Here is a 10,224-nt window from a genome sequence, read left to right as displayed (position 1 = left end):
ATAATCAGTATATATATAAAAAAATTTTTTTTTTTTCATCAATTCAGCAAATTCGCGTATTTCCAAAATTTACACAATTGAACAGAATAATAAGTGAAAAAAAAAAAAAGGGGGGGGGGAGAACATGGGGAATGTATTTTTTCACTCAATAGTTTTCTTACAAATGTGCGCGTTTCTATGTGTACAATTCTGTTTGCATATGCGTAATGCATAAAGGGTGTATACTGCATAAACGTATATATCCTCTAAATGAGCTGAATACAAACGTTTAACAATCTTACATAGTCACAAACGTGCGCATACACACGTGCCCCACGTACGGACGTGCATATATTCAATGTGCATATAATACATATGTTCACATATGTGCATGGTAGAAGTATACGTATGAATGCGCATCCACACATGGCGCAGCGCACATACGTTCACTTTCCAAACACGTCAATTGTAAAATCGGATGAAACTTGCGAACCCCATTTAATAGCGAAAAAAAAAGGGAAATAAAACGAAACGAAGCGAATTGATACGAATTGATATGATTTGAAATTAAAAATTTCAAATTGATTCTTTAAATACACACAAAAATGTATAAAAAATTGCGCTCATTTTTAAACTCTTAAGAAATAATTCTCCCCTCTTTGCCATTATTCCACGCGCGTGTATACAACATAGTGTACATTACTGTTAAAAATGTACCAAGGTGGGAGGCACGAAAATTTTCCATTCATACAATCATGCACTGTAACACCCACAGGAATTATATGCCACATGGTGAACCGCAAGTCTCCCCTGGTATTTAAATTAAATACGCGATGGGAAAGTGTACTATATAGTGTTGGGGGGCTGTGCTCGCGGGGAGGTCGCTTGGAAGTATGGCCTGGAAGTACAACTCGCGCGTACAACTGGTCGATACAATTACAGCGTAAGTGCCAAGTTACGGGCAAATCATGAACGTGACATATGCTTGCGCGCCGTACATCCACGCAGCATATATTTACGTAGCATGTACTCGGATAGTATTTATACGCGTATAGCATTACATGAACGTAGTACATATATACGCCTCATAAATTGGGAACAAAAAAAAAAGGTTAAATTAAAAAGGGTTAAAAAGTGGTATACTTAAAATAAAAAAGGAAATCAACTGAAATAAGAAATTTTTACGTTAAAAAAAAAAAAAAAAGTAAAATAAAAGCCAAAGCGTAAAATAAAAGCCGCCAGAGCGAAAGTAAAATCGCTTGTAAAATGCGTTCAAAAAAAACACAAGATTAACCAAATAAAATCTCGCAGGGGTTACGTGCATATAAAAAGGAAGAAGCAAACCGTGCGCGTAAATTTGGCTTTTCTTGGTTCGTAACTCGCGTTTTTATTTCCGCGAAGGGTTGCGCGGTGGTAGCTGCGCGCTTACGAAGGGACCATACCATGTATACATGCTTATATAATATGGACGTTTGTAAATATTAACGGACGCAACCCTCATGCCTGCCTCTCCTCTCTCAAGCATTCCATTCATTCATGGGGGGCATTTTGCCATGGAGATGTAAAATCCCTGCATGCTTTTACGCGAAGGCAATCTTCAGGTGCCTACGTTTTATATATGCGCACGAATCCACAAGATGCTGGCTTTAAATGGATACGAGAGCGATCAGCATTATTGTAGGCATACTTTTTACGTGCATACAGGGAGAAAAAAAAAAAAAACGCCATACAAAAATGCTTCCTTCATAATAAATAGCAACCAAAGCGAACGCAAATGCGGCTGCAATTGTTTTTGCAATTTTGCATAAAAATATGTACATTTTTGTTCGCCAATTGGCTTAAATTCCTTTTATATATACATATATATATAAATTTTTTTTTTTTTCACGTTAACCAAGAAATTGTACGCTCTGCAAAAAAAGGGGGGAAAAAAATTAAACAGAGTTGACTAGCCATACGTAGCAAAACGTACGTTATCAATTTCCGTGATTTCCAAACCTGCGAGGTCGTTTCTTTGTTCCTTAACGAATTTGCGATTGCCAGGATGGATGAATGATTGGTAAGGCGTATTCACTTCGGGAACACCTTTCCCCGTTGTTTACCGCTTCTAAGCCACTTTAGCAGTTTCATACATGGCGAATTAATCTGAATTTGCATTAAAAAGGCAACCAAGTGGTGGGAAAAGAAATTTGCGTCTCGCTGAGTGAAGGTCGCATGTCCTTGTGGTGCTTCCATTTAGCAGCTCTATCGCATCGGGGAATAAACTGCGGTAATAAATATACCCACACGCATAAGCATATGTTTAATGTTATACCAAGATTGCTGCAAAAGTTCGCACCATTTTTCAGGGCAACGACGGAAAAACTTCCCGCGCAAATGAAAGAAAATTCCAGCGCAATATCGTATCAAAATTAAAATTCCGTTTATGGTTAAATGTTGCTGGTCTTTCGAACATATTAAAAAAAAAAAAGGTCACAGACGCAGGGATAACTTGGACGGATAAGGGGTAAATTAAAAATGAGGTACCTCAAAAAGAGCATTGAAAGTGACAAAATGGTCAACATGCGGAGTAGGTGCACCGGATGGGCACGCTGAATGGGTTACCTAGGGAACAACGCCCTATGGGTGCACATTTAGCCCATTTTTATACACTCTAAAGAAAAAAAAAAAACACAAATTTAGGAAATTTTTTCATATGCATGTACCTGAACGGATAAAAAAAAGTACACCTCATGCAAATTAACTAATCGGATTGGTTTAAAGAAGATGATGTAGCATTCGCGTTACATAGTGAATAATTCTTGTCTGCCCCCAAAATGAGCACTAGGGATGATAAAGGGTCTCGATCTTTTCAATCGTTTTTTTCATGATACGATGAAGAGATGTTATTCCGAGAAGGAACCCCTCATCTTTTTGATTTCTATTCAAACTAGCATGGGCAAAATCGATTATGTATACATTGGCGCTTTTTAAAATTTTGCAGTTTAATTTTGACTGCATGTATATGTCCCTTTCTTCCGATGTTAGAGAGTCTTCAAAAATGCTCTGCATTTTTTCCCGAAAGTTGAAAATATCTTCGTGGTCTTCCTTCTCCATTTTGTTGCTTCTTTCTTCTTCTGGATCAACTACGAGGTTGGCGCTGCTCACTTCAGCTAGTTCTGTCACCTCGCCAGTTTGGTTTCCTGTCACCTCGCCAGTTTGGTTTCCTGTCACCTCGCCAGTTTGGTTTCCTGTCGCCTCGCCAGTTTGGTTTCCTGTCACCTCGCCAGTTTGGTTTTCTGTCGCCTCGGCACTCCCGTCACCATCGTTCTTATTCTTGGAGGGATCCGAATCAAAAACAAATAACAAGCTAGTGCCGTAGAAGGCAAATAGATGCTGGGATTCAAAGAAAGCCTTCATGTGTTCTAGGACGAGAAGCAGCTTCTTTAAAAGCATTTTGGAAAGGTGTACATTGTCGCATGCTAAGAAGTACGACATGAACGCATCCACAAAATTGTCATCGTTTTTTATCGAATGAGCATCCTCCTTTGATATGAAAAAGGGTTCTTCTTTTTTTTTGTCCCAACCTATTACGCTTGTTAAATGGAATCCGTGGGACAAGCAGGATCTGCTCTTGGCCTTTTGAATTTTTTTCTGTATAGAATCCTCATCGCAATCATCACCATATAACCTGACCCCCATTTTTACGTCCATCACACACGGATGTCTCATTGTACTTAACACATTGGCTAAACAAATGGCAGTTTTATTTTCTTCACCTTTTAAAAGTGGTTCACTCTGTTTTGTGCTGCTTGGGTTGTTGCTCACATTGTCACTTCGTTTCTGCTCCATCACATTTTTTTCGTTGTCATTGTGCTCAAACAAACAGTTACTTTCGCTTTTAAGATTGACATTTTGGCTTGTACAATTTTCATCAAAATTTAGCGTCATGACGCTATTTTTCGAATTCTCCTTTGAGTTATCATCAAGGTTGCTTTTGTCTTTGTCCTTCTCGTGTAATCCACCCTCTATGTTCTGTTCCTTCCAATTGTGGTTATCTTCTGTTGCTTCCTTCGCGCCGCTGCTTTCGTGACATTCCTTCACCATGTTCATTACTTCAACGCTTTGAGGAGCCTCTTCCTGGTAACCCAGCTGGCGCAACTGCGTTTTCTTTAAAAAGGAATGGTAACAGGGGACGGTAAACTTCAATAACTCCTTGGCTTGCCTTTTCTGCTCTTCGGATAAGTCAACGCTCAAAGAGAAGCCCTCCACGGTCACTTTATCTTCAAGGAAGGAAGCATAATCCACCATCGTACCCGAAATGCACATTTCTTTCCCGCAGCATAGATAGAGCCACGCATAGAAATAGGCTTCTAAGTCGGAACAGAGCTTAATTATGCGCGTAATTTTTTTATGTGCAGGTAGCACCCATTGGTTTCTGTGTCCACTGCCGTAGAAGAATATGAATCCTTTTTTTCTTTGGGTATACATGGTGAAGGAGTTCTGCAGCTGGTCTTGGCAATACTTCAAGTTCGTTAGATCGAAGCCAAGGTGGACATCGTGATGGTCACTCTGGTGGGGAGGACACTGGGCAAGACTCAAATTGGGAGCTAACATCCCTCCGTTCGCAGCGGTCACACCCGCCCGGACAGCCCCTTCACTGCTACTGTGATTACTGACGTGTGTTATGTCATCCTGCTCGGGGACTTTGGTGAGGTCCCATATTTCCATTCCCTTAAACTCTTGGTTGTTGTCACTAAGAGTGGAAAACGTTTGCCTCTGCTTTTGCCTCTGCTTTTGTTTCTGCTTCTCCTTCTTCCTCTGCCGCTTCTTCCTTTTTTCCATCTTAGGAAAGGGTCTAGACGTGGTGGGTGCACTACTCATATTGCCATGTTTACTTATTTTCAATTTTAGCTTATTCAGTAGGATAACTTTTCTTTTGCTACTCCTACTACTGTCGGAGCTGGAGCTGTTGTAATCAAGTTCGTCGTTCGAAATGTACAGATCGCTGTGGGACAAGTTCGAAATGGTAGTGGACGAGAGAGAGTAGTGCTTCTTGTAAGTTTGGTTGTGTCTGTTCATTTGCTCTATTTTTTTCTTCATGTAGAAATTCATGATTCCACCGTCCTCTTCATCATATGGAGCGTCGTCAGGGCTGCCATCAACCCCCCTATGAAGATCATACTGATAATGACCTTCTCCATAATGAGAGTAATTACCTCCATCACGGCGAAGATGATCTGCTCGACTGTCCACCTTTTTGAATATACTAATTTTCCTGTCAAGACTTAATTTTTTATTTTCTACTCTATTTTTTTTTAAAAAAGAATTGTACGGTGGCAGTTTAATATTAAGGTGGAATGGATCCCCTTTGAGGATACACAGAAAGTATTTTATTACTTTGTACGTGGAGTAGTGCAACTTTCCCGTTGTGAGGAGCTCCTTCTTCTTGGACGTCATGTTATTAGTGTATGTCTTCCCTGCCACGTGTTTGAAATTCTTGTTTGACGTCTTGTAATAATCTGAGTAGCATTTGAACTTGTAAAAATTAACGTGGTCGTTATCTTTGTGGCTATTGTTGATGAGACTTCCATGCTTTACTTGCCTCCAATTTTGCATCTTGTTAAATGCGGAATCGTTCGAGGGGGTTAGCTCGTCTCTGTTTGGTGACCTGTTTGGTGACCCGTTTGGTGACCCCTTTGGTTCACTAATGTTAACACCCGTCGGGAGTGCTTCTTTGATTGCGAGAACTCCATTAGGGGGGGTAACCCTGGATAACCCGACCCCCTTTTTGATCATTTCCGCATCAGTGGATGGCTTCCCATTCCATTGCCAGTTGTGCATGAGAGGGTACTCCTTCTTTCTATTTTTGTTCTTTTTTATTAACGCTTTGATACACGCTAGGGTGCACTTGGGAAGGTAATTCAAATTGTATCCACCTTCTAACACTAGGATAATTCTCCCTTTGCAGAAAATGTTTGCGAAATTTTTTAACTGCAATGTCATCCACTGGTAAAAATTATGTGTGAGGTTACACTCCCCCAGGGGGTCGTTAATAGAAGCATCAAATCCACATGATATGAAAATAAATTCAGGTTGAAAATTTTCCAATACGGGAAGGAGTAGATATTTAAATACGTAGTATACATCGCAATTGTTGTACCCTTTTTCGAGGGGTACATTGATGTTAAACTTATAACCACTTTTACTTCCCAATTCGCTTTTCGCTCCTGTGCGTGGATAAAATAAATTTTCTTCATACGACTTGAGATTCTTTCTATCTTTGGTTCCTTTTTTTTTCTTCTTCTTTTTCGTGTCATCACTGTGTGTGGCATTACTTGGAGTTCCGTTGGAAGAGTCACTGGAAATGGTAGCGGTCTTTCTGGCGTCGAGTGTGGTTGATAAGGCATCCTCTGTGTTGCCCAAGGCGGGATCCAATATGGAGGATCCTTTAATGTCCGCCTTAAACGTTTTACTCGAACTTTTGTTGATTTCTCCCTTCCTGCCTTTGCTACCCTTCCCGTTATCATCACAACCGTCTTTCTTCTTCCCCTTTTCTCCGTTGGCCGTTCCCCCTCCAGCAGCGGAGTTGGAGCCTTTGTTGACAACTCCCTCACCTTTCTTCTTTTTTTTTTTCTTCTTCTTCCTTTTCTTCTTCCCATCATCCTTCTTTTTATCAAACCTGTGAATCGAAAAGCACAAGACGTCCTTGTCGCTGTAGAATATTTCTTGCGTCCCGTTGTCATGGTGTACATCCCAGTCGAAAATTAATATTTTCCTTATTCCATATTTTTTAAAAATATATTTGCACGCTACACTGATATTATTGAATATGCAGAAACCGGCGGGGCTATTTCTACTACAGTGGTGACCGGGTGGTCTTATGGCAGCAAATCCGCAGTTGATGTCAGTGAAGGAGTTGCTATTGGTAGTACACTCCCTAACGCTGCACATGGAAGTTGAGTAGCTCCTAAACGGTTTGTTAAAAATGGGCACTTCTTTCCTATTAGAGGGGTTATTCGTGGGGGGACCTTCTTCAATCACGTTCGTTAATTGGGTACCTGCCTCTGGTTTCTCCGGTGGGATGACTTTATCAGTCAAGTTGGCACCTTCCTGGGGGGAGCTAGCCTCACCAAAGCAAGGGGTACTCTCTTCTTTCTTAGGTTCTGCGAGGGGGGAAGGGACCTCATTTGGGTGGTCCTCATTTGGGTGGTCCTCATTTGGGTGGTCCTCCCTTGTGTGTTCCTCATTTGGGTGGTCCTCCCTGGTGTGTTCCTCATTTGGGGGCTTCTCCCTGGTGTGTTCCTCATTTGGGGGCTTCTCCCTAGGGGGGGCCTCACTGGTGGCCTGGTTGCCGCTGTAGCAGTAATTGGACGTACTAACAGCTTTATGGGTACCCCTTTTAGCAATGGCATTGGAGGGTTGCTTATTTTTGGTGTTACCGCTGAGGCCGCCGAGGCCGCCACCCCCGCTACCTCCGCCACCTCCGCTATTGTCGCTACTGCCGATGTCGCGCGCCTCGAACCGACTCATCACGTACAGGTTGCTCTCCGACTTGGAACGCTTCAAATGAGTGTTGTGGTTAATTCTGTTCCCCATAAAGCTTCTAACACCGTTGGGTGAAATGTTCTTAAAAAAATTATAATTGTAGCGAAAGGATTTCTTAAAATCGATGTACTTAAATTTTTCATTCTTATTTGACAAAATGGCATCACAAAGATTTAGCAGTCCCCCAACGGCCCTCTTCGAAACTGTCCCTGTGTAGGACGTATAGTATGTGTCGTGTTTGTCAAAGGGATATATAACGTCCTTCTTCTTGTATTTTAATTTCCTCTTTAGGGAGTAAAAAATATTATTGATATGACTACTCGTGTGACATTCTTTAATTTCATCATATAAAGCTTCCCTGCATTTTATTTGAACCATTTTATTTATTACGTTCTTTTCTTTCAAGGCTTTTATAATGCATTTTATTCTGTCAGGACTTTCAACGTGATTTTCATCAAAGTGCAGATTTTGACACATGTATTCTTCATCACACACAAAACCTATGCAGTCATATTCTACATTGTTATTTCCACTCTTTGGAGAAGATAAGATTTTTCCATTTTTTAGATCATCCGGTTGGTGATCCTTATAATTACTATCTGCATATTTGTACAAATGATTTCCGTTCCTCGTTTTGTGCGCCTTGTTTGTATTGCAATGTGTGTGGTACTTGTTTTTTCTGAGAAGCAGATTTTTGGGCGGCTCGGGAGGGTAATATTCTTCCAGCGCGTTGTCTGCGTAGGAACTGGAGCCTCCATCGGGGGCGCCTAGAACAGCACCTCGAGCAGCACCACCTGAAGCAGAGAACTTAACGTTAGCAGAGAAGCCAGCAGATACGCCAACAGAAAAACCATCCGGTGCATCCCCCTCGGCTACCTCTGAATCAGTGTCCTCCTCCCCCCCAACGCCTAAATCAGCACTTTCGTCATATTCAATATAAAAACTGTTGTTTAGTTGTTCCATCGAATTGCCCTTCTTTTTCAGGGATAGAAATATTTTGTCAAGGATGTACTTGTTTGCGCCGAATTCCCCATCGTTGCTACTGCTCGTGGATAATAATTTCCCCCTTCTAAGTTGCCTTTTCTTCCTAACTGAATAACCCTTCTGCAATTTATTCCTCCCTTTTGATTCATTCTTATTGATCATATTATTCCTTATACCTAACCCTTGCTTGGCGTTTATAAATTCCCTTTTTTCATTCGACTTTTTTTTCTTCCTATCTCCTTGGTTGATATCACTTTTGCTTCTTCTTTTCCTCTCTCCCTTTCTCCCCCCTTCATGATATTTGTTGTTCAAAATTTTCTTCGCCTCGCGGTTTTGCCTGCGCGGGCTTTCACTCTCTCCTCCGGACTTCCTCCTCTTATAGCTGCTGCTGAGGCTGCCATTTTGGTTACTGTTTGTGAGGTTCTCGAGGGGGAGCTCACTGGGGTGATGGTCACCAGCGAAGCGGCCACTTGGGTAGAGGTTACTCATAGATTGGTTACTCGTGGAGCGGTCACTACGGGAGCGATTATTGCTGGAGCGGTAACTCCTCATGCGATTACTGCTAATTCGATTACTGCTAATTCGGTTACTGCTAATGTGATTACTGCTAACGTGGTTACTAGTAACGTGGTTGTCGCTAACAAGGCTGCCGCTAACAAGACTGCCGCTAACACGGCTACCGCTAACAAGGCTGCCGCTAGCAAGGCTGCCACTCACCTGACTGTTGCTCTTATTTCTTGTCCTCCTCAAGGGGGGAGTGCCCCCATTTCTGCTGCTCCTGGCACTGCTACCTCTCTCATGAGAACTTCTCAAATCACCATTTCTAAGCGCCCCTCCATCGACGGCTCCGATAAGATCGACCATAAACGCATCATCCCCCACCACCTGCTGTGCACTGTCATCTAAGTTATTGGACTCTCTCAAATATAAACTAATGTCATTTATATTGTCGAATTTTTCTATGATGAAATTATTGAAATGGGCCCCCTTGTCTGGAAGTTTTAAATGTGCTATTGTGTCCTGCTTTAATGGTGTCTGCTTATTGTCATTTTTATTTTGAGTATTTATGATTCCGTTTTTCATATTTTGCAACCGGGTTTGTATGTGTCGTTTCTATCAAGGGGTCGGTTACCTTCGTGTGTTCATATATAAATTTATACATACGTGTGTATGTAGGCCCCTATACGTGCAGAGATACGTGAGGGGTAGTGGTGACTGGAGAGGAGTCTTTTCACGTACATCCGTGCAAACATATTACATGTGTGTGTAGACTCTCATCTATTGGGTACTCTTTTGATATCATACTTTGCACACACGTTTGGCTGTGTGTATGGATGGGAAGGCGGTGTACACAGGGGTTAATTGCCGAATTCCATGCAATTTAACTGGCGAGCGCGTACATGTGTTTTTTTTTGAGCCCTTCCTGTTCCCCCCCGCTCACACCCTGACGCGGCACTCGGTTATATTTTGCTGTGACGTTCCTCAGGGGAGGTACCTCCCTGCCTCCGTCACTAGTTCGTTCGTTCGTGGCCTTCACTTTTATTTCGTCACTTATCGCTAATATGTTGTCGCTAAGTGGGGTTAGCGAGTTAGCAGGTTAGCGAATTAGCGAGTTAGCGAGTTAGCAGGTTAGCGGGTTAGCAGGTCAGCGGTTGACTATGGTTAGGCTATCGCTTCGATGACGCTTCAGAATAGCTTCGTTATCACTTTGGTGTTATTTACACTAAAAGTTTT

The 10,224-nt window shown here is 41.9% G+C and overlaps 1 protein-coding gene across 1 annotated transcript; it reads right to left on the bottom strand.

Annotated features, from left to right (window-relative positions):
- Window positions 1-2,802: 2,802 nt before the first annotated feature.
- On the bottom strand, window positions 2,803-9,573 carry PCYB_081730 (histone deacetylase; the record flags this gene model as incomplete). The annotated part of the gene is made up of 2 exons (XM_004221911.1): window positions 2,803-8,913; window positions 9,208-9,573. 2 exons carry the CDS (start codon window positions 9,571-9,573, stop codon window positions 2,803-2,805), a joined length of 6,477 nt encoding a protein of 2,158 aa, XP_004221959.1.
- Between the last annotated feature and the right edge of the window lie 651 nt (window positions 9,574-10,224).

Source organism: Plasmodium cynomolgi, chromosome 8 (assembly GCF_000321355.1).
Source record: "Plasmodium cynomolgi strain B DNA, chromosome 8, whole genome shotgun sequence".
Taxonomy (NCBI): domain Eukaryota; phylum Apicomplexa; class Aconoidasida; order Haemosporida; family Plasmodiidae; genus Plasmodium; species Plasmodium cynomolgi.
This window is presented reverse-complemented; position numbering and strand designations above follow the sequence as displayed.